Genomic DNA, 25,000 nt, shown 5'->3' with positions numbered 1-25,000 from the left:
ACTGGAGCAGTGCAGTAGCCTCGGTCAGCAGCGTTAAACTTTCTCCATAATCCACACGACACAACTCACACAAGTATGTTTATACATACCTCGTGGCCGTTTCTTTTTTATTCATACGGGCGGAGCGCGACGCGAGGACTAAAACCGAAAATGAAACCAGCGCTAGTGAGTACTTTTACAGTATAGCGCGTGTGCCCGTCGTTGTCTGGTAACTAAAACCTGTTTACTATGTTTATATCACCACTCAATGAATCAATGCGATTTGAGACGTGAGTTTGCATAATCACAGACCGTACACAATCACTATACCCGTCTCATCTGGTTTGTTCACAAACAGCGTGCAGTGAAGCCCCAGTAGCCTACCAGTGGCGTCAGTTCAGAAAAAGCTAAGGTATGGCAACATGACAGACACCAGTCATGTTGCCATACCTTAGCAACAGGCACGATGAAAGTACATTTTATTATTTCCCCCTGTAGCCTAGGTATGGCAGGTGCCATAGCTTGCCATACCCAATTGACGCCTCTGTAGCCTACGTTACTATAGTAACCCGACACTGCAAAGATCTACAAGCTCAGAACGCGTCGCGTTCGCAACGCGTGAGCTTGTAGATCTGCTACTTTCAAAAGCCAGACCCACTGTGCTGTACGGGGAACTCGAGCAGTCGGGCTTATAGGACCGTGGAGAGACGAATTTTGGGCAGATGATAGGAATATTTTGTCTTATCGCCGAACCTTAATTAATAGATACGGGGGTGCGGTAATTACCGCAATACCGGCGGTAAATGGGAGGACGGTAACCGCGATAACAAAATGTTGATACCGAGCCACCCCTAACCGTATAAACATTTATTATGATTCCAGAAGTGTTCAACCCAGAGCAGAGTCTCCAACACCCAGCTGTGTGTCTATGAAGAGTGACTGGTCTATGGGACATCCTCCTGTCTTCAGTGAACCTGGACCTCCACACACACAGTATGTTAATCCACAAAATCGATTCCACAACACTTTTCAGTTTTGTGGCGTCCATTTCTAGCCCAATTTCTAACCCTAACCCTTGCAATGGATTCCAAATCATGAAGAACCCCTAGTTAGACCCCTCACATGCTACTTAAAGTAGATTTTTTAGGGGGGTCTTTTTCCTGTATAGTAAGTGAATGGGTAGGTGCAATAAATCATTAAAAATGAACCCCTTGGGACGATATTTCAGCTTGGCACCTGGCAGAATCTTAAAATATACCCTTTAAGGATTAAGAAAAAACTGGTGGCAAAGAAAAATCCACCCTATGCGCATGGACCCCCCTTTCCTACTAGACTATTACTTCCTCACTTTAAGATCTTCCTGGGTTGAGTTGACCCATGAGCCTGCAGGTACTTGAAGTCCTTGACTTCCTTCAGAGCAGTGATGGATGTTCTGATAGCATGTTAAAGGTGATCACATACGTTTTCTTGGCCAACCTTGGCACACTCTGACTCCACTCTGTTCAGGAAAAGATGTTTTACCAGGAACCCCCCTAACTTAAGATTTGTGCATTTTCTTTGGAGAAATTAACAGATCTACAAGCTCTGTTTTCTGATCTATTTCATTGACTGTAACTGTGTCAGGTTTTCCATTTGTACCCTCTTCAGAGTCACAGACCTGTTAACACATACAGTGCCTATCCCGAACATGTTCGGCTTTATTTCAATCCAATACAATTTTTTTTTTTTTTTTTACTTACCCTGAGCTGCTTGTAGAGCCGTGGGTGGTCCTGGCTCGTCCTACGCTAGCCAGCGAGCCATTTTACATGGTCCGACGATATATTCCATTAAAAATGGTTTAAAATACATTTTTGAGCCCCCCAATGTTCACCGAATGTTCAGCGCCGCTTCCGGAACGTAGTCCAGTGTGCCTATCCCGAACAGGTTCGGCTTTTTTAATGAAATGAATAAAATGATCCGAGGCCTTCTGAAGCCTGGGCCTAAATTTTCAATCCAGTGGCCGAGATCCGGCCACCCCCCGGCCGGCCGTTAGCGAGTAACATCGCCGTGAATCGCCGCCGAATCCAATGAAAAACCACATCTTTGAAGGTCCATATCTCTGGATTGTGTTTTTAGGGAGGCGGCGCTTGGTTTAACTACGGCGAAATCGCCGAAAAATGATCTTTAAAATGAGAAAATGCTAATAGCTATTTTGTAGCCCTTTTCATCCGGGACCTTTCCATGACGTGCACGAACGTGAGCACGCGTGTCACTGCAACGTGAGTCCCCGGATGCTAATGCGCTCGCCTATGGGACAAACCCTGGCATTCTTTGGTGCCCTCTAGGGGCTGGCACTGGAAGCGTTAATGGTCATTCAGGGCTAGCTCTCTATGTGTTTCTGGTCATATTATTGTCCACTCATTTTGAATGTTGGTGGCAAACATGGGATTTTGAAAGAAATGTCCACCACAAGCCAGCATGGAGATGAGCCCTGCTTTCATAATGTGATGCAACAATAAAGAATCTTGAACAAACTAACCTTTTCATTCACATGATAACCGTATAAACATTTATTATGATTCCAGAAGTGTTGACCACAGAGCAGAGTCTCCAACACCCAGCTGTGTGTCTATGAAGAGTGACTGGTCTATGGGTCATCCTCCTGTCTTCAGTGAACCTGGACCTCCACACACACAGTATGTGAATGTGAAACATGTAATCAACATTAACAGCTTGGTGAAATCAGCGCGCGCGTGCGTGTGTGTGTCCCTTCCTCAGCCTGCCTGTGTGTGTGAACTTCATTTGAATCGTTTCAACTGCTGCGCGGATTGGATATTCGTTAGACCCACCCCCACCCCCCGCGCTCATTGGACGGGCCAAAAATAAACCCCGATTCATGTACTCAGCTCCAGACCAGAGAAAGAGTCCACTCTGAGAGTGGGCGGGGTCTATGGTCTGGAAGCAGGCTATGTCAGAACATTAAGACTATGAACAACTATTACCTCTAGTCTATGGTGATATAAGAATATTAACACCTCATCCGCACTGCCCCACGAAATACTGTCCACATATGGAGCGTCGGCCATTGCGTTGCGACGTAGCCGAAACCAATCAAATAAATAAATAACTAGAAGCAGTGCTCTTCCGAGCACAGGTCTCCACCAGGCCACACAAATCGGCCTGTTATAGCGCCACCATGAGGCTGATTTAAAAAATGTGGGGCAGAGGTTCTGAATTAGCATCCAGGGAGTGTGTGTGCTCAGTTTGGCAGCGATTGGGCCAACGGCGCCGGAGATTAGCTGGTAACAACCAGGCCACACAAATCGGCCTGTTATAGCGCCACCATGAGGCTGATTTGAAAAATGTGGGGCAGAGGTTCTAGATTGGCACCCAGGGAGGGTGTGTGCTCAGTTTGGCAGCGATCGGGCCAACGGTGACTGAGATTAGCTGCTCACAAACTGCGAGGACGCACGGACGCACGCACGCACGCACGGACGGACGGACGGACGGACGGAGGGGAAAACATACTCTCCCTCAGCCTTCGGCTGGTGGAGACAATAATGAAACGTTTTTTGGGGGTGGGATATGGCCATTTACCTCTATGGACATCGCAGCGAAACCTCGCTCAAATAGAGACTCGTCAAGCAAAAAAGGAGGGGTGGACGACGTCGCATCGTGCCGCAACGTCGCTTGCGGTAGGTCAGGATGTCCTCATTGAAACAAATGTATTTTAATTAGATTTCATCGCTTGCGTCGCATAGCTCGCGTCGCATCGCTCGCGTCGCAGCGTGGTCAGTGCAGATGAGCTGTTAGACTAAAAAAACCTCACTACCCACAATGCTACAGCGTAAGATCCGGTAACGTTGATTAATCTGGTTGGTGGAGCTCACATTGCTTCAATAAACTGACTTCTTCATTCACATGATAATTGAGGATTCTTTTTCTTATTCTAGAAGTGTTCACCCCAGAGCAGAGTCTCCAACACCCAGCCTTCTGTCCATGAAGAGTGACTGGTCTAAAGGAGCAGTGATTGACTTCAGTAATGAACCTGGACCTCCACACACACAGTATGTCAATGAACAGCATCTCTCTCTTATAAGAGCTTTGCCACTGCTTGGTCAGGATGGGACAAGATGGGCTCTCTGATCTATTGAGAAAACTTGTTGTGATTTGGCACTTTAATAAAATTGAATTGGCGAGGACCCCTAAATGATATGTATTTGTCCCTTTGGACCCCCTAAATGATATGTATCTGGCCTTTTGGACCCCCTAAATTATATGTATTTGGCCTTTTGGACCCCCCTAAAAATCAGGGTTGGGCAACTTTGATGACTTTTGACTCAGTCCAGAGGGCCACAATGCATATCAGTGAAAGTTAACAAAATGAGCTGTTCTACAAGCTCAAACGCTTTGCAGTGCGGCGCTTTATGAGCTTGTAGATCTGCTAGTTTTTTTTTTTTTTTTTCTCTTCTTTTTTTTTTAATCCTGAAAAGTTAAATTGTTATTTAATTTCAAAAGCATTTATATGTTCTTCTGTTAACTGAAGTAATTAAAGTGGGTCATGTTTGCATGTTTGGAATTGTAACAGCTGAAAACAATATATCAGTATTCCGATATTAATCTGCGGGCCGATTATAAATTACTATAGATTATAAATGACTGTGTACAGTTTGTGAATGAAGTGCTACAAATCACTATGTGCTGTTCAGTAGTGAAGCTGCACTATACAGACTGACTGTCTGCATGTTTTGTTGCTTCAACGTCCAAAGACCTTTCACTCTGTTATACTAAACCAATAAACTGACATTTTCATTCACATGATAACCGTATAAACATTTATTATGATTCCAGAAGTGTTCAACCCAGAGCAGAGTCTCCAACACCCAGCTGTGTGTCTATGAAGAGTGACTGGTCTATGGGACATCCTCCTGTCTTCAGTGAACCTGGACCTCCACACACACAGTATGTTAATCCACAAAATCGATTCCACAACACTTTTCAGTTTTGTGGCGTCCATTTTTAGCCCAATTTCTAACACTAACCCTTGCAATGGATTCCAAATCATGAAAAACCCCTAGTTGGACCCCTCACATGCTACTTGAAGTAGATTTTTTAGGGGGTCTTTTTTCTTGTATAGTAAGTGAATGGGTAGGTGCAATAAATCATTAAAAATTAACCCCTTGGGACGATATTTCAGCTTGGCACCTGGCAGATTCTTAAAATATACCCTGTAAGGATTAAGAAAAAACTGGTGGCGAAGAAAAATCCACCCTATGCGCGTGGACCCCCCTTTCCTACTAGACTATTACTTCCTCACTTTAAGATCTTCCTGGGTTGAGTTGACCCCTGAGCCTGCAGGTACTTGAAGTCCTTGACTTCCTTCAGAGCAGTGCCTCCTGTTGTTGTGATGGATGTTCTGATAGCATGTTAAAGGTGATCACATAAGTTTTCTTGGCCAACCTTGGCACACTCTGACTCCACTCTGTTCAGGAAAAGATGTTTTACCAGGAACTTAAGATTTGTGCATTTTCTTTGTTGAAAATAACAGATCTACAAGCTCTGTTTTCTGATCTATTTCATTGACTGTAACCGTGTCAGGTTTTCCATTTGTACCCTCTTCAGAGTCACAGACCTGTTAATGGTCATTCAGGGCTAGCTCTCTATGTGTTTCTGGTCATATTATTGTCCAATCATTTTGTATGTTGGTGGCAAAAATTTAATTTTTAAAGAAATGTCCACCACAAGCCAGCATGGCGATGAGCCCTGCTTTCATAATGTGATGCAACTATAAAGAATCTTGAACAAACGAACCTTTTCATTCACATGATAGCCGTATAAACATTTATTATGATTCCAGAAGTGTTCAACCCAGAGCAGAGTCTCCAACACCCAGCTGTGTGTCTGTGAAGAGTGACTGGTCTATGGGAAATCCTCCCGTCTTCAGTGAACCTGGACCTCCACACACACAGTATGTGAATGTGATGTGAATCTTCCTATACAATATTATGCTAGGTTACGTGTGCAAGTTACTACATAGTCAGACATGGTATAATAACGGTGTGTCCACTCTGTCCAATGTTTATCTATAGATTATAAATGACTATAGATTATACATAACTATTGACTAGTCCTGTGCCTGGGGGTGTGCAGTATATGAGGGATGAGGAGTCTCAGAACTAATGTTGGAGAAACCAGACCGGTGCCCGTGGGGCAGAATAACCACCATTGACATCCAGTTGTGCAATACCCATTGTATCCGTCTGACTGTCTGTGTCCCTTTCATGCCCATACAGTATATGGAGATCTCTTATCTCTGTCTGTCTGACTCTCTTTCATGCCCATATATGGTGTTCCGTGTCCAGGCCAGTCTGTGATGTCATCTCCAAATTTGGGCACTGTAGTGATGTCAGTCATCTCCAAATGTGGTCACTTGTTTCATCATGTCAGACAGACATTATTTGGGCATTGTTTCAGCATGTGGCGCTGTTACCATGGTGGAGACACTGTTTAGTGCTATTAAGACGCCTCCTAGGTCGCGTCAATTCTTGGCTATCTGGCCAGTGATGTATACCCAATCTCATCTGTTGAGATTGGCAGACCATGTCCATATATGGGCATTACCAAATATAGGCATAGAAGGGACATCAAGCCAGAGCATGAGGTCAGAGAAGCAAAACCCATTCTGTTAAGAGTGGTTCCCCTGACATCACAGTGACATCAGAGCATGATGTCAGAGTGATGTCACAGTGACAAGGGAACCAATAGACTGTAAAAATGTGTACGGACTGACTGAACAGGCAGACAGACAGACGGAGACAAGCTGCGACATTTCTCATGGTATACTGCAACCTTCGGTCGCAATCAGTGATCAGCATGCTGACAGACGGCAGACGGACAGACAGACATTCCGTAAATTAATAGTTAGTTTATAAATTACTATCGATTATAAATTACTATAGATTATAAATGACTGTGTACAGTTTGTGAATGAAGTGCTACAAATCACTATGTGCTGTTCAGTAGTGAAGCTGCACTATACAGACTGACCGTCTGCATGTTTTGTTGCTTCAACGTCCAAAGACCTTTCACTCTGTTATTGCGACCGTCAGGGAGCAGTTTACTATGAAAACCTCCACCGGCCGTCCGTCGGTCGGTCGGTCGGTCACACGTCACACGTCACACGTCACACCTTTGCCCTGCTCATATCTCCGCATCAGTATGACATCACACCACATGTGTACACAAACCTTTGTGTACGTTGCTGTGGCAACAGTCTGTTGTTGCTGGTTTGTTAGTGTACGTTAGCAACCACCTTAGCAACCATGGTTTTACCCTAGCAACCAACTGTTTACCCTAGCAACCAACTGTTTACCATAGCAACCATGTTTTTTTACCCTAGCAACCAACTGTTTACCATAGCAACCAGATACGCAGAGCAGGGATCTCCATATATGGGCATAAACAGGTGACATCACACTGATGTCAGATACTCAGAGCAGGGATTTCTCTAGCCTTACATTAAGACGCTCCTTGCAGCGACTTCCGCATTATGACGTGGGATGACTGCAAGGGAGCGTCTTACCGACTATTCATACACTACCACTGCAGGCTCCACCAAATGTACTCTAGTTGCTCGACACATGCACCAATGACAAATATAAGACTGCGCCGGAGTTCTCATATCGCTTACCGACTCTGGCGGAAACTCTTCACAATGTAACAGTCCGTTGTTTTCAATAAAAATGCTTTTTACCAAGTCCATGTCCGAGTGCCTTTTCTCTCCGCTCTGTTTTTCATCATGGCTTCCTGCATTTCTTCTTTGAAAACAATGCTGTTGCAGCTGCGCAACAGCGCCCCTTTGGTGGCCAGGAGGTACTATTGCTCAATTCAAATGAGCAATAGTACCTCTCGGCCATCAAACTGGCGCTGTTGCGCATGCGCAAAAGAATGCACCAATGAAAAATATAAGACTACGCCAGAGTTCTCATATCGCTTACCGACTCTGGCGGTAACTGTTCACAATGTAATAGTCTCTTTCATGCCCATATATGGTGTTCCGTGTCCAGGCCAGTCTGTGATGTCATCTCCAAAATTGGGCACTGTAGTGATATCAGTCATCTCCAAATTTGGTCACGTGTTTCATCATGTCAGACAGACATTATTTGGGCATTGTATCAGCATGCAGCTGTTACCATGGTGGAGACACTGTTTAGTAAGACGCCTCCTAGGTCGCGTCAATTCTTGGCTATCTGGCCAGTGATGTATACCCAATCTCATCTGTTGAGATTGGCAGAACATGTCCATACATGGGCATTACCAAATATGGGCATAGAAGGGACATCAAGCCAGAGCATGAGGTCAGAGAAGCAAAACCCATTCTGTTAAGAGTGGTTCCCCTGACATCACAGTGACATCAGAGCATGATGTCAGAGTGATGTCACAGTGACAAGGGAACCAATAGACTGTAAAAATGTGTACGGACTGACTGAACAGGCAGACAGACAGACGGAGACAAGCTGCGACATTTCTCATGGTATACTGCAACCTTCGGTCGCAATCAGTGATCAGCATGCGGACAGACGGCAGACGGACAGCAGACATTCGGTAAATTAATAGTTAGTTTATAAATTACTATCGATTATAAATTACTATAGATTATAAATGACTGTGTACAGTTTGTGAATGAAGTGCTACAAATCACTATGTGCTGTTCAGTAGTGAAGCTGCACTATACAGACTGACCGTCTGCATGTTTTTTTGCTTCAACGTCCAAAGACCTTTCACTCTGTTATACTAAACTAATAAACTGACATTTTCATTGACATGATAACCATATAAACATTTATTATGATTCCAGAAGTGTTCAACCCAGAGCAGAGTCTCCAACACCCAGCTGTGTGTCTGTGAAGAGTGACTGGTCTATGGGAAATCCTCCCGTCTTCAGTGAACCTGGACCTCCACACACACAGTATGTTAATCCACAAAATCGATTCCACAACACTTTTCAGTTTTGTGGCGTCCATTTTTAGCCCCAATTTCTAACACTAACCCTTGCAATGGATTCCAAATCATGAAAAACCCCTAGTTAGACCCCTCACATGCTACTTGAAGTAGATTTTTTAGGGGGGTCTTTTTTCCTGTATAGTAAGTGAATGGGTAGGTGCAATAAATCATTAAAAATGAAACCCTTGGGACGATATTTCAGCTTTGCACCTGGCAGATTCTTAAAATATACCCTTTAAGGATTAAGAAAAAAACTGGTGGCGAAGAAAAATCCACCCTATGCGCGTGGACCCCCCTTTCCTACTAGACTATTACTTCCTCACTTTAAGATCTTCCTGGGTTGAGTTGACCCATGAGCCTGCAGGTACTTGAAGTCCTTGACTTCCTTCAGAGCAGTGCCTCCTGTTGTTGTGATGGATGTTCTGATAGCATGTTATAGGTGATCACATTAGTTTTCTTGGCCAACCTTGGCACACTCTGACTCCACTCTGTTCAGGAAAAGATGTTTTACCAGGAACCCCCCTAACTTAAGGTTTGTGCATTTTCTTTGTAGAAAATAACAGATCTACAAGCTCTGTTTTCTGATCTATTTCATTGACTGTAACCGTGTCAGGTTTTCCATTTGTACCTTCTTCAGAGTCACAGACCTGTTAATGGTCATTCAGGGCTAGCTCTCTATGTGTTTCTGGTAATATTATTGTCCAATCATTTTGTATGTTGGTGGCAAAAAAATAATTTTGAAAGAAATGTCCACCACAAGCCAGCATGGTGATGAGCCCTGCTTTCATAATGTGATGCAACTATAAAGAATCTTGAACAAACTAACCTTTTCATTCACATGATAACCGTATAAACATTTATTATGATTCCAGAAGTGTTCACCACAGAGCAGAGTCTCCAACACCCAGCTGTGTGTCTGTGAAGAGTGACTGGTCTATGGGAAATCCTCCTGTCTTCAGCGAACCTGGACCTCCACACACACAGTATGTGAATGTGATGTGAAGGTTACGTGTGCAAGTTACTACATAGTCAGACATAGTATAATAACGGTGTGTCCACTCTGTCCAATAGTGTATCTATAGATTATAAATGACTATAGATTATACATAACTATTGACTAGTCCTGTGCCCGGGGGTGTGCAGTATATGAGGGATGAGGAGTCTCAGAACTAATGTTGGAGAACCCAGACCGGTGCCCGTTGGGCAGAATAACCACCATTGACATCCAGTTGTGCAATACCCGTTGTATCCGTCTGTCTGTCTGTCTGTCTGTCTGTCTGTCTGACTGTCTGTCTGTGTCCCTTTCATGCCCATACAGTATATGGAGATCTCTTATCTCTGTCTGTCTGGCTCTTTTATGCCCATTATGGTGTTCCGTGTCCAGGCCAGTCTGTGATGTCTTCTCCAAATTTGGGCACTTTAGTGATGTCAGTCAGTGATGTCATTCATCTCCAAATGTGGTCACTTATTTCATCATGTCAGACAGACATTATTATTATGCATGGTAGCAAACTGCAGACTGTTTCACCCATTTATGCCCATATATGGTTTTCCTCCGTGATGTCAGTCAGTGATGCAACAGTCAGGCATAATCCACAGAAGTTTATCCACAGGATCAGCAGAGCGATTTCCACGGCCCTCATCTTAAACATCCTTACATAAAGTATAACGACTCACAACATAACTTAGGCACACGGACAAAAAACAAACAAACAAGGCATACATGACAAGCTGTGTCGTGGTGCTGCCCCTATACCAGCGCACCGGAAGTGACGATCTGACGATAGTTAGATTATGAATTACTATCGATTATAAATTACAATAGATTATAGTATAGTATTATTTTAACTAATAAACTGACATTTTCATTCACATGCTAACCGTATAAACATTTATTATGATTCCAGAAGTGTTCACCACAGAGCAGAGTCTCCAACACCAAGCTGTGTGTCTGTGAAGAGTGACCGGTCTAAAGAAAATCCTCCTGTCTTCAGTGAACCTGGACCTCCACACACACAGTATGTCAATCCATTACAATCCATTGTTCTTTGTCTTCCTGTAACTGCAATGCTGTGAGAATGAAACATTTTGACTAAATTACCTGTACTGTAATATTCATATTACTATTCAATCAATCAATTAACCCATCAAACCCCAATCTGGACCTCCAGATACACACATAGACATCAAAGGGGGCTCAAGCCAGTAGGGAAATGAAGTACATCACTGCAATACATTTTTTTGAGCAAAGCTAACCGCTCTTTCATTGAGAAGCAGCCAAAAAAAAACAACAACAAAAAAACTCACACAACAGTGACATTCGTACTTTGCCCGCCACTGCCCCCCCCCCCCCCTCTTTTTTTGGGGGGGAGGGGGGGGGGGGGGGGGGGGGGCATTCTAATCACCACAGCTTCCAAAAAGAAAATTGTTACTTTTTTTTACGGATATTTTTTTTCTAATTACAATGTTTACGAGTAAAAAAATACCAAACAGTCATTATTTGGGCATTGTTTCAGCATGCAGCGCTGTTACCATGGTGGCGACACTGTTTAATATCAGTGACGTCAGCAGGCAGACTGTTTGAACCATTTATGCCCATATATGGTTTTCCTCCGTGATGTCAGTCAGTGATGTTGTATACAAGGAATCTCAAAGAGAACACCAGCACTCTCGGACAAGTCCAATTAAGGCACTTTTTATTAAAGTTTAGTTGGTCAGGGCAAGCTGCAGAAACAGGGCAAGCAGCAGAAACAAACGGACGCGTTTCGGCGTGTAGCCTTCTTCAGCGTTTGTATAGTGTGGGAAAAGACAGTGTCACATTTTATAATGTCCGTAGGAGCGACACCTTTCCAATGTCCGTGTAGCAACACATCCCAGCTCACTTAATTCAAGTGCAAATTACAATAGAACATACATAGTATTAGTCTAAAGAAATACATCACAATTCATTATACACAGTCAAAAATTCAAAGAATCTGAGTCAGTTCCATTAGAGGTATAGAGGTATAGGTCGACAAGCTTAATAATTTCATTAGCCATTAATTAAAAGAGGTTGGGGATCGCAACAGAGAGAGGCTTTGGTATCCTACACATTAATCAGAGCATATCAAAATAACACAGAGCAAAATCACTACTAAAGTCAATACAGATACGAATATTTTTCGTGTACACGTCTACTTTTTCCAATCCCATAGTAAAAAACATTATAAAATGTGACACTGTCTTTTCCCACACTATACAAACGCTGAAGAAGGCTACACGCCGAAACGCGTCCGTTTGTTTCTGCTGCTCTGCAGCTTGCCCTGACCAACTAAACTTAAATAAAAAGTGCCTTAATTGGACTTGTCCGAGAGTGCTGGTGTTCTCTTTGAGATTCCTTGTATAGATACGTTTCCCGACCGTGCACCCGGTAAGAAGTTAAGCAATGTTGAAATGAATTGGAGTCGTGCTCGCATCCCTGCTGTAACTAAGTCAGTGATGTTGGGCATTCAGTCCAGGCATGCTTTGAGTTCTTCCTTGCTTTCATGAGTCCATGTCCTAACTACTTTCTTCTCCGGCTTTCCTCTCTTTAGCTTTGACTTATAGACTGGATTCAAACACACAACATTGTCAGATCAGAGGTCGTTATAGGTGGCCCAACCTTGACTACATAAGCATTAGGAATGTTTACATAACACTTATCCAAAATATTATTTTTCCTGGTCGCGTCCTTGACGTATTGTTCAAACCCCGGCAGCACAGTGTCCAAATAACACTGGTTAAGGTCTCCCAGCACGATTGCTGGTGCATCTGGGTACTGCAGCTGGAGTCCATGCACACAGTCAGCAATGGTTTTCGCTGCTTGTGCAGCACGTCCTGGCCCTTTTGGGGGCACATACGCAGTAAACAGCAGAATGCAGCCGAATTCACAGGGCAGGTAGAAAGGTCTTAGAGTCATAGCCAGGATTTCAACGTTGGGATCGTCGAATATCCTGTTTTTTATTGTAAAGGCTCGACACCAGCGATCATTGATGTACACACACAAGCCACCGTATCCGCCCCCTCCACCTCTGTCTAGTAGGACCAGAGTGAAACCTAACTTAATACAGGGACTTAATACAGTGAGTTTGGTTTTGATGGCTTTAACCAGGTTTCAGTGAAACAAAATAGCGATGCTGCACGAAAGTCATGACTGTACCTTGCATATGTCCGTATCGTGCCGATTTTGTTGTGAATGGCTCGTACATTGGCCAGAACGATAAAGGGGAGTGGAGGGCGAGTCGACCTTCTCCTGAGGTGACTCTCTTTGCCTCTCTTCTTCCCTCTTTTCCTCCTCCGCTGTCGGATCAACTCCGCAGGGATGTTATTCAACACCGGTAGGTGTCGACGTGGCTTGTGGTCGTTGTTCTTGGCTCTGATCGTAGTGCCAGCAGCTCCTCTCGGCTTTTAGCTGTACACATAGCCGAGCCTGTAGGCCTCTCCACGCCAGCTGTTTGTGTCGCTGTTGCGTAGATTCCGAAGCTCCACATTCAGGCATAATCCACAGAAGTTTATCCACAGGATCAGCAGAGCGATTTCCACGGCCCTCATCTTAAACATCCTTACATATAACGACTCACAACATAACTTAGGCACACGGACAAAAAACAAACAAACAAGGCATACATGACAAACTGTGTCGGTGCTGCCCCTGTACCAGTGCACCGGAAGTGACGATCTGGCGATAGTTAGATTATGAATTACTATCGATTATAAATTACTATAGATTATAAATTACTATGAGTACAGTTTGTGAATGAAGTGCTACAAATCACTATGTGCTGTTCAGTGGTGAAGCTGCACTATACAGACTGACTGTCTGCATGTTTTGTTGCTTCAACGTCCAAAGACCTTTCACTCTGTTATACTAAACTAATAAACTGACATTTTCATTCACATGATAACCGTATAAATATTTATTATGATTCCAGAAGTGTTCAACCCAGAGCAGAGTCTCCAACACCCAGCTGTGTGTCTGTGAAGAGTGACTGGTCTATGGGAAATCCTCCTGTCTTCAGTGAACCTGGACCTCCACATGTTAATCCACAAAATCGATTCCACAACACTTTTCAGTTTTGTGGCGTCCATTTTTAGCCCAATTTCTAACCCTAACCCTTGCAATGGATTCCAAATCATGAAAAACCCCTAGTTAGACCCCTCACATGCTACTTAAAGTGGATTTTTAGGGGGGTCTTTTTTCCTGTATAGTAAGTGAATGGGTAGGTGCAATAAATCATTAAAAATGGACCCCTTGGGACGATATTTCAGCTTGGCACCTGGCAGATTCTTAAAATATACCCTTTAAGGATTAAGAAAAAATTGGTGGCGAAGAAAAATGCACCCTATGCGCGTGGACCCCCCTTTCCTACTAGACTATTACTTCCTCACTTTAAGATCTTGCTGGGTTGAGTTGACCCATGAGCCTGCAGGTACTTGAAGTCCTTGACTTCCTTCAGAGCAGTGATGGATGTTCTGATAGCATGTTATAGGTGATCACATAAGTTTTCTTGGCCAACCTTGGCACACTCTGACTCCACTCTGTTCAGGAAAAGATGTTTTACCAGGAACCCCCCTAACTTAAGATTTGTGCATTTTCTTTGTAGAAAATAACAGATCTACAAGCTCTGTTTTCTGATCTATTTCATTGACTGTAACCGTGTCAGGTTTTCCATTTGTACCCTCTTCAGAGTCACAGACCTGTTAATGGTCATTCAGGGCTAGCTCTCTATGTGTTTCTGGTAATATTATTGTCCAATCATTTTGTATGTTGGTGGCAAAAATTTAATTTTGAAAGAAATGTCCACCACAAGCCAGCATGGAGATGAGCCCTGCTTTCATAATGTGATGCAACAATAAAGAATCTTGAACAAACTAACCTTTTCATTCAAATGATAACCGTATAAACATTTATTATGATTCCAGAAGTGTTGACCACAGAGCAGAGTCTCCAACACCCAGCTGTGTGTCTGTGAAGAGTGACTGGTCTATGGGTCATCCTCCTGTCTTCAGTGAACCTGGACCTCCACACACACAGTATGTGAATGTGAAACATGTAATCAACATTAACAGCTTGGTGAAATCAGCGCGCGTGCGTGTGTGTGTGCCTTCCTCAGCCTGCCTGTGTGTGTGAACTTCATTTGAATCGTTTCAACTGCTGCGCGGATTGGATATTCGTTAGACCCACCCCCACCCCCCGTGCTCATTGGACGGGCCGAAAATAAAGCCCGATTCATGTACTCATATCCAGACCAGAGAAAGAGTCCACTCTGAGAGTGGGTGGGGTCTATGGTCTGGAAGCAGGCTATGTCAGAACATTAAGGCTATGAACAACTATTACCTCTAGTCTATGGTGATATAAGAACATTAACACCTCATCCGCACTGCCCCACGAAATACTGTCCACATAAGGAGTGTCGGCCATTGCGTTGCGACGTAGCCGAAACCAATCAAATAAATAAATAATAATAAAAAGGTTTTTGGGGGTGGGATATGGCCATTTACCTCTATGGACATCGCAGCGAAACCTTGCTCAAATAGAGACTCTTCAAGCAAAAAAGGAGGGGTGGACGACGTCGCATCGTGCCGTTATGTCGCTTGCGGTAGGTCAGGATGTCCTCATAGAAACAAATGTGTTTTAATTAGATTTCATCGCTCGTGTCGCATCGCTCGCGTCGCATCGCGACTTCTTTATTCACATGATAATTGTCTCCACCAGCCGAAGGCTTGGGGGAGAGTATGTTTTCCCCTTCGTCCGTCCGTCCGTGCGTCCGTCCGTGTGTCCGTGTGTCCGTGTGTCCTCGCAGTTTGTGTGCAGCTAATCTCAGTCGCCGTTGGCCCGGTCGCTGCCAAAGTGAGCACACACATTCCCTGGATGCCAATCTAGAACCTCTGCCCTTTTTAGCGCCACCTAGTGGCCGATGTTCGCGAAACACATTTCTGTGCACTACTTACAGATTTTGTCCAAAAATCCTACAAATCGGTAGGCAGTATCTCGACAGTCATGTGATCGACACAGATCTGTCCGATTTTGCATATTCCATCCGGATTGGCTAAGATTGGCTTCCAAAGTTTGTAGGATTGAGCCGTTTTGAACAAAATGCCTCAAATCCCAAACGCAAAGTGCAATTATCATGAAATCGCGTACACACGTTCCCTCTAGGCCGAGGAAGAAATGCCACTTATTTTTTTTTAAATCGGCCTCATGGTGGCGCTATAACAGGCCGATTTGTGGTTTTACCTATAACTCCACCGATCAGTTTCAAACTTTGTAAGCGCACTCCCTAGAGGCTAAGAATAAACCTTTGCCCTGCATTTTTTATATCAGCCTTTTATAGCGCCACCTTTGGGCCGACTTATGTAAAACACATTTTTGGATATTACTCCTTGAGATTTTATTCAAAAATCACGCAAATCGGTACACAGTACATACAGTACATAATATTTCATATTCCATCCTGATTGGCTAATATTAGCTTCCAAAGTTTGCAGGATTGCTCCGTTTTTGAACAAAATGCTTCAATACATCAACACAGCTTGCGATTAAACTTGCCACACATATTCCCACTTGGTCAAGGAACAAATGCTACCTTTTTTCACATTGGCCTGTTATAGCGCCACCAGCAGGTAGACTAGCAAAACACATTTTTGGAACACAATGCTTCAAATCATGCATGCAGCGTCCGATTTCCATGAAAGATCTATGGTGAAGAACATATGCCACCCTTTTTACATTGGCCTATTATACAGTAGCACCACCAGGACACACGGCCTGGTGGAGACCTGTGCTCGGAAGAGCACTGCTTCTAGTTCTAAATGATATGTATCTGGCCTTTTGGACCCCCTAAATTATATGTATTTGGCCTTTTGGACCCCCTAAAAATCAGGGTAGGGCAACTTTGATGACTTTTGACTCAGTCCAGAGGGCCACAATGCATATACAGTGAAAGTTAACAAAATTAGCTGTTTTACAAGCTCAAACGCTTTGCAGTGCGGCGCTTTATGAGCTTGTAGATCTGCTAGTTTTGCTTTTTTTTTTCTTTTTTTTTAAATCCTGAAAAGTAAAATTGTTATTTAATTTCAAAAGCATTTATATGTTCTTCTGTTAACTGAAGTAATTAAAGTGGGTCATGTTTGCATGTTTGGAATTGTAACAGCTGAAAACAATATATCAGTATTCCGATATTAATCTGCAGGCCGCATTAAGTGAAGGTGGGGGCCGCATGTGGCCCCTGGGCTGCCAGTTACCATGTATGCCCTATAATATGTATTTGGCCTTTTGGACCCCCTAAATGATATCTATTTGGTGAGGACCCCCTAAATGATATGTACTTGGTGAGCACCCCCTAAATTATATCTATTTGGTGAGGACCCCCTAAATGATATGTACTTGGTGAGGACCCCTAAATGATATGTATTTGGCCTTTTAGAGGGGAAATGGAGGTGACCATGTATAGCTAGGAATCCTGGTCAATGAAGTATTTAGAGCAGGGGTCTTCAACAGGGGGTCCGGGACCCCTAGGGGGTCCTCAGAGTTACTACAGGGGTCCGCCAATTATTTGTGTGATGAGGAACGTGAGCTTGAAGATCTGCTATTTTCTGAGAGTAGGTGTGAGAGGGAAAAAGAGCAGAGCCAATGACTGTAAAAGGGTTCACTGTCTGAAAACATTAACATGAATCCAACATATTAATAAACATGATAATGTATGTCAAACAACTCTATGAAGCCATCTATGAAATCTAGGGTAAAGGTTATTCTCCACATATTCTTACAATATACAGTGGGAGGTCCCTGCTACATCTACATGTCATGAGCTTGTAGATCTGCTATTTTGTCTAAATGTTCACCCAGATGTGGTTAAATAAATCAGATCTCACCCCCAGTAACATTTTTATTTACATCCAGTAGAGTGAGACCACTACCTCCAATGTCCTCCATTCACCTTGTCTGTAAGGCCTGGTCTGTAAGGCACTTCACACACTCTGCTTCTTGTTTGATGTTGGAATGGAAATAAAGAGCAGATCTACAAGCTCATGGCATGAATGGCATCACAGCATTTCCTGAGCTTGTATCGGCGCTATTCATTGAAGGACAAAGTACATAGGTTTTAAGTGGTTAATTAAATAATAAGTTACTAAACTATCTATTATCTATTATATTGTGTTCTTCTCCACAGAGAGAGACTCAGAACCACACCTGAACAGAGGACATCCAGACAAACCACAAGTGAACCAAGTAAGACTGGACACATTTTAGACAAATTATCATTTCATATTGATTACTGAAATATTTAAATAGCAGAAAATATCATCAGACTAAATGTCCACATTGTGTTCCTAAATCAATGTCCAAATGCCGATGATTAACATATAAGATATATATACGATATACATATATTTTTCTTTTTTTCCCCCTATTTTTTTACGAATTGTAGATTTTTTGGCGGTTATAAGAAATAGTTTTAATGGTAGACCTATTGTATATTCGATGTAAAGTTATAAATTAACTTTAACATGTTAAACATGTCTTCATTCTCTTCTCATAGCAGGTGTCAGTCCGCTGGAGTATTTAAAGGTTTATAAGGTCGGTTTGAACCGTCTTGATCGTGTGACATATGTCACTGAAGTGGCCTCCCTCAGCAGCATCTACACAGAGCTCTACATCTCAGCGGGAGAGAGTGAAGGAGTTAATAACCAACATGAGGTCTGGCAGCTTGAGACAGCTTCCAAGAAGAAGACCCTCCATGACCAACCAATCAAATGCTGTGACATCTTTAAGCCCCTCCTCCTTGGCAGAGAGACACCTAAAAGAAGAGTTCTGACCAAGGGCATCGCTGGCATTGGAAAAACCTTCTCTGTGCGTAAGTTCACTCTGGACTGGGCAAGGGGGTTGGAAAATCAAGATGTCATTCTCCTGGTTCCCTTCTCATTCCGGGAGCTGAACCTGGTCAGAGATGAGCAGCACAGTCTTCTCTCACTGATTCATCGTTTCCACCCAGAATTAAAGAAGGTCACAGCAGAGCAGCTCGCTGTCTGGAAGGTTGGCTTCATCTTTGATGGTCTGGATGAAAGCAGGTTTCGGCTGAAATTCAAGAACATTGACATTGATTCTGATGTCTTCAACATCAATGACATCGTCTCTGATGCCACAGTGACATCATCAGTGGACTTGCTGTTGACAAACCTCATCAAGGGGAATCTGCTCCCCTCAGCCCTCCTCTGGATAACTACCAGACCTGCAGCAGCCAATCAGATCCCTCCTGCATATGTTGACCTGGTGACAGAAGTACGAGGCTTCACAGACCCCCAGAAGGAGGAGTTCTTCAGGAAGAGATTCAGCGATGAGAAGATGGCCAGCAAAATCATCTCACACTTGAAGACATCAAAGAGCCTCCACATCATGTGTCACATCCCAGTCTTCTGTTGGATCACAGCTACCGTTCTGGAGGACATGTTGAAGACAGACGGGACCGAAAAGCTGCCCAAGACCCAGACTGCGATGTACAGCAGCTTCCTGTGGGTACAGACCAAGAGGAAGTGGAAGAAGTACCATGAGAGTCATGATGTGAATCAACAGCAGCTAATGGAAGCTGACAGGGAGGTTCTTCTGAAGCTGGGCAGGCTGGCGTTTGAACATCTGGACAAAGGTAGCATGATGTTCTACCAAGAAGACCTGGAAGAGTGTGGTCTTGATGTGAAAGACGCCTCGCTGTACTCAGGAGTGTGCACAGAGATCTTCAAAGAAGAGACTGTTCAATCTGAGAGAAAGGTCTACAGCTTTGTTCATCTGAGCATCCAGGAATTTCTGGCTGCAGTCTACCTGTTCCACTGTTACACACAGAGGAACATGAAGGTACTGAAGACATTCCTGGGAGTTGAGGTCAGTTCCTTGGATGACTTCCTGAAGAGCGCTTTTGAAAAGTCCTCGGAGAGTAAGAATGGCCACCTGGACCTCTTTCTCCGGTTCCTTCATGGCCTCTCACTGCAGTCCAACCAGAGTCTATTGGGAGGCCTTCTGGATCAGACAGACGAAAGTCCAAAGAACATCCAGAGAGTCATTGACAACCTGAAGAAGATGAATCATCAAAGATTCTCTCCTGACAGATGTATCAACATCCTCCACTGTTTGATGGAGATGAACGACCACTCACTGCATCAGGAGATCCAACAGTACCTGGAGTCAGGGGACGGATCAAAGACAAAACTGTCTGAGAGCCAGTGTTCAGCTCTGGCCCACCTGCTGCTGACGTCAGAGGAGGTCCTGGATGAGTTGGACCTTCACAAATACAGAACAACATCAGACTGGGGGAAATCCAGACTGGTCCCAGCAGTGAGGAACACCAGAAAGGCTCGGTTAGTAGTCATGTTCATAGAAAACCTATTAGAAGAGAATTAATCTACCATCATACCTACACTATAAGTAGAAATGATGGTTAATTTAAAATATCCAATAATAATCAGGTCTGGTGGTATTGTGCAAATAAAGGATAGATCCTTGTGTGTGTGTGTGTGTGTGTGTGTGTGTGTGTGTGTGTGTGTGTGTGTGTGTGTGTGTGTGTGTGTGTGTGTGTGTGTGTGTGTGTGTGTGTGTGTGTGTGTGTGTGTGTGTGTGTGTGTGTGTGTGTGTGTGTGTGTGTGTGTGTGTGTGCGTGCAGGGACATGCTGGGCACCTGATTCAGCCCGGGAAAAAGAGTTGGAGAGGCCCTCATTGCGCTATAGAGAGATATCTCTCTCTCTATAGCACTGCTGCTATACTCAAAGATTTGTGATAAAGTGACAAGCCAGTGTGCCAATTACATGAGTTACCGTATTTTCCGGACTATAAGGCGCACTTAAAAGCCTTTAATTTTCTCAAAAAACTACAGTGCGCCTTATAGTCCAGTGCGCCTTATATATGGATCATTCATTGACATTGACATTCCCTTTAGCACAGCTCCATCTGTTGGATGCATAACGCAACGGTAGCGTCTATTATGTGCGCCTTATAGTCAGGTGCGCCTTATATATGAAAACAGTTTGAAAATAGACCATTCATTGACAGTGCGCCTTATAGTCAGGTGCGCCTTATAGTCCAGAAAATACTGTATATTTCGTCGTAATCGGGCGGAAACCTTGTATGTCCAAAAGCATTTGTTGTGTATTTATGATTTTAAAAATGATTTAAACTAGTGAAAACAGCCGATCTACAAGCACACAACGCCTCGCACCGCGGGGCCGGGAATAAACCGGCCGTTCAGTAACATGTACTTGATCTAACTTGCGTCTTGTCTCTGTTTTGACATATTCTACATTTACAGACTTGTTGGCTGTCGACTCGAAAAGCCAGATTATGAAAATGTGGCTTCAGCTCTCAGCTCCAATCCTTCACATCTAAGAGAATTGGATCTCAGTTATAACGACGTGGAGGATTCATTCATGGAACTCATCTCTGCTGGATTAAAGAGTCCACATTGTGAACTGGAGATACTGAGGTCAGATTAATTAACCAACATTATTTAGCATTATTTAGAGAAAAGTGGGCATGGCTGTGAACATTTCCCCCAAAATAAATGTATTAAAACAGAACTGTCTAAATATAGTGAAAATGGCCAATCTATAAGCTCACAAATTAATTACGTCCCGTGCGAATTACGTCCTGCGCGACTTTAGGGCAAGGTCGCTTTTTCACCCTTAGGCGTCTTACTGGTTTATATGTACTAATTAATAACTATATGTGATTACCATCTACTACTGTATACCTGGCAACTACCCTACTGTCTGTCTGTCTGTCTGTCTGTCTGTTTGTCTGTCTGTCTGTCTGTCTGTCTGTCTGTCTGTCTGTCTGTCTGTCTGTCTGTCTGTCTGTCTGTCTGTCTGTCTGTCTGTCTGTCTGTCTGTCTGTCTTGTCTGTCTTGTCTGTCTCTCTGTTTGTCCTCTCTCAGTCAGTTTGCTGGATCATCTGTTGTTAACTTGCTGCTTCCTGTTTCCTGTCAGTTAGCTTCCTGTTGGAAGATGACCATGATTTACTTCACATTATTCTTGCCTGCCTGTTCTTTCCATCTCTTTGGTCCCTCCTCCAAAACTCTGATAATCAATCCAGATATGTAATCTTTAATTACAGACTTGCTGGCTGTAACATCACACAGACAGGATTTGACATCCTGGTCTCAGCTATCAGATCTAATCTTTCCCATTTGAGAGAATTGGACATCAGTTTCAACTGCCTGCAGGAATCACAACTGGACCAACTCTCTGCTCTACTGAAGAGTGAAGAGTGTAGACTGCAGATCCTGAGGTAAATAAAGAGTGTGTTTTCTCTCTGTGTGGATCTCTACTTGAACATCAACAGCACTTTGTTAAATATGGATTTCTCTGCAGGCTGTCAGGCTGTGGGCTCACAGAGGAAGGCTGTTCTTCTCTGGCTTCAGCTCTGACCTTCAACCCCTCCCATCTGAAACAGCTGGACTTGAACTTCAGCCACTTAGGAGGCTCTGGTCTGAAGAAGCTCTCTGCTGCACTGGAGACTCTGAAGTGAGTAGACTTGGACTGTGTCCATGTTGGTTAGTGCAGTGTTTCCCTTACAATGTTGAACTGGTTGGCCAGGTGGGAGGGGGCTTCACCACTCATAACGTCCAATGTACAAGACCACCACAACAATCCTCATCCTTCCATCCCTTCTTTAGATGTACAAGACCACCACAACAATCCTCAGAATTCCATCTTTTTTTATTATGTGAGCCCACACGATGATGAACTAGTCCTCATTCATCCTGTCATTTTCCAGAGTTGAAAAATGTCACAAAAATGATTTTCAGTCCAGGATGAGATAACAGCACAGCAAGACTCTAGACATGTAAAAGTATGTCTGACATGAATATCAGAGCTTAAATGACATACTGTGCTGTAAACATGAAAACATGCATAAAAGAAAGAAAATAAATCAATAATACTAATGATGAATGAATTACATTTAAAAATACATTTAGAATGAGTTTCAAGTGTTGTCCCTTGGCTCATTTTATCAAAGTCAGTATGGAACTCTGTAAATAAAAACTGCCCACCGTGTTCTGGGAGAACAGATCTTTAGTGTGAGCTGTGTGTGTGTGTGTGTGCGTGCGTGCGTGTGTGCGTGCGTGCGTGCGTGTGTGAGATAGCAAAAGGAACAGAACTATGTTAGGTAGTGGAGACAGTGTGTTAGACAGTCAGATATTGATTAATTATTGTTCTATTTCCTACAGTGTGAATCATTCAGGAGAACACTGGATTAAACCTCAACTCTGTGAGTATCTGTCTGTCTGTCTGTCTGTCTGTCTGTCTGTCTGTCTGTCTGTCTGTCTGTGTGTCTATTTCTCTGTCTGTCACATTGACATTTTATACACTGTTTTATACTCTGTTGGCCCCTCCCTCCCTGTATTCAGGGGATATTATAAAAACCTTCACCAATGTATTTTAAAGGTGTTTAGTAACACTAACACTGGAGTTCAAGACCCCTGGAGAGACCATTTAAAACACAGTTCAATCACTGTGTGAAGTGGCAACAGGCTTAGCTCTTATTCAGCAGATAAAAAGTGTTGAGAAGTGTGGTGTTGCTGACCACATCCATAGAGGTGTGTGTGTGTGTGTGTGTGTGTGTGTGTGTGTGTGTGTGTGTGTGTGTGTGTGTGTGTGTGTGTGTGTGTGTGTGTGTGTGTGTGTGTGTGTGTGTGTGTGTGTGTGTGTGTGTGTGTGTGTGTGTGTGTGTGTGTGTGTGTGTGTCTGTGTGTGTGTGTGTGTGTGTGGAGGAACCAGAGGACCTCCAGGTGATCTGGACTCCTGAGGAGCAGTGTCTCCTAGTATTCAACAAACTAATAAAGATACTTTTTAATTTGACACGCTCCCACAAATATAGATTCTCACACAAAACAAGGCTTTGTGACGAGCAGGAAAAGTGGGCGTGGCTGTTCCCACTGCCCTAGGGGAGTTTCAACCTTTTGAAATGTGTTACTAGACATCTTTACAAACACATTAGTGAGGAAATGTCTTGAGAAGGAATTTATTCCATGTTTGGACATTTTTCTGTCCTGACAACCAGTGGTGGACAAAGTATTTACTCGAGTAAATACTCAAGTATAAAAAAGTACAAATTACAACTACGGTACTTTTAAAGTTTTTATCAATGCATTGTTGTATTGAAATGAAGAACATTTCCCCAAAAATAAATGCATTAAAACAGAACTGTCTAAATATTGTAGCGTTTGCGGGCCCCATAGAGTATATATAAAATAGAGAGCGGACGGGCCCCGCCCCCACTATCATTTCAATGCAAGTGCTCAGTGGCGTTTTGAAGCAACGGCTACGTGCTAGCATGTAGCTAATCCAGGTGCATTCTGGGGGAAATTGGAACCAGCTCTGGTTCCAAAACGTCACGAATGACGTCACGAACGACGTCGACGTCCATTGAACCCTATTGTAGACCCCAGCGCTGCGCTTTTATGCTTGTGCATGTATGTTTCACCCCGCCTGAAATTCCAGCTTTGGCCAGTAGGGCGGCCGCTTCAATGTTTACAAGCCGTTCTGGGGGCTTGGCTGTCCCTCACAGCTAACTCACTGACTAATAAATAAAAGGAGGAAACAATGATGACGTTTTAACCGGAGCACCAGGTTTTATTGCCCTTTCAATACGGGGTCCGCTCAGTGTCCCGACGGGCTGCTGTTCCGACTAGCGTCGGCAGGTTAGTTACTCGTCACGGTTACTGAGGTTAAGTTTAGGGTTGGGGTTAGAGTTAGGGTTAGTTTTAGTGTCGGAATACCGGCCCGTCGGCACACTGAGGCGGACCCGTAAATACAGTCTAGAACTGGGTTGGGAGGGTGCTGAAAAATAACAAAGAGGCTGCTCTGATCTGTCCAGGCTGTCTCTCCACTTCCTTTTTCCTCTTCGCGCTCTTCTTCATCATCCAACCACCTTTCCCCATTGTTAACCCCTCCCTGCCTGACCTAAACTGCCAACCTGAACTAGGCACCTCTCCCCCCATCAAAACACCCCCCCCCCCCCCTCCCCAAAGTCTCC

General features: G+C 43.7%; 1 protein-coding gene across 1 annotated transcript in view; it reads left to right on the top strand.

The window, feature by feature from the left end:
* LOC308308747 (protein NLRC3-like) overlaps positions 1-22,489 on the top strand; it is a gene marked incomplete at its 3' end in the record, with an annotated part of 25,668 nt that extends 3,179 nt beyond the window's left edge. The window contains exons 3-8 of the mRNA XM_080754200.1: positions 2,544-2,654; positions 3,912-4,025; positions 18,153-18,211; positions 18,522-20,328; positions 21,273-21,446; positions 22,333-22,489. Coding sequence (XP_080610326.1) covers positions 2,544-2,654; positions 3,912-4,025; positions 18,153-18,211; positions 18,522-20,328; positions 21,273-21,446; positions 22,333-22,489 — 2,422 coding nt within the window. The remainder of the gene's footprint in view (positions 1-2,543; positions 2,655-3,911; positions 4,026-18,152; positions 18,212-18,521; positions 20,329-21,272; positions 21,447-22,332) is intronic.
* Positions 22,490-25,000: the final 2,511 nt, after the last annotated feature.

This window comes from Nannobrachium achirus (genome assembly GCF_963921795.1).
Source record: "Nannobrachium achirus genome assembly, chromosome: 23".
In the NCBI taxonomy this organism is placed as follows: Eukaryota; Metazoa; Chordata; class Actinopteri; order Myctophiformes; family Myctophidae; genus Nannobrachium; species Nannobrachium achirus.
The sequence above is the reverse complement of the archived record's forward strand: the minus strand, read 5'-3'. Positions and strand labels throughout refer to the sequence as shown.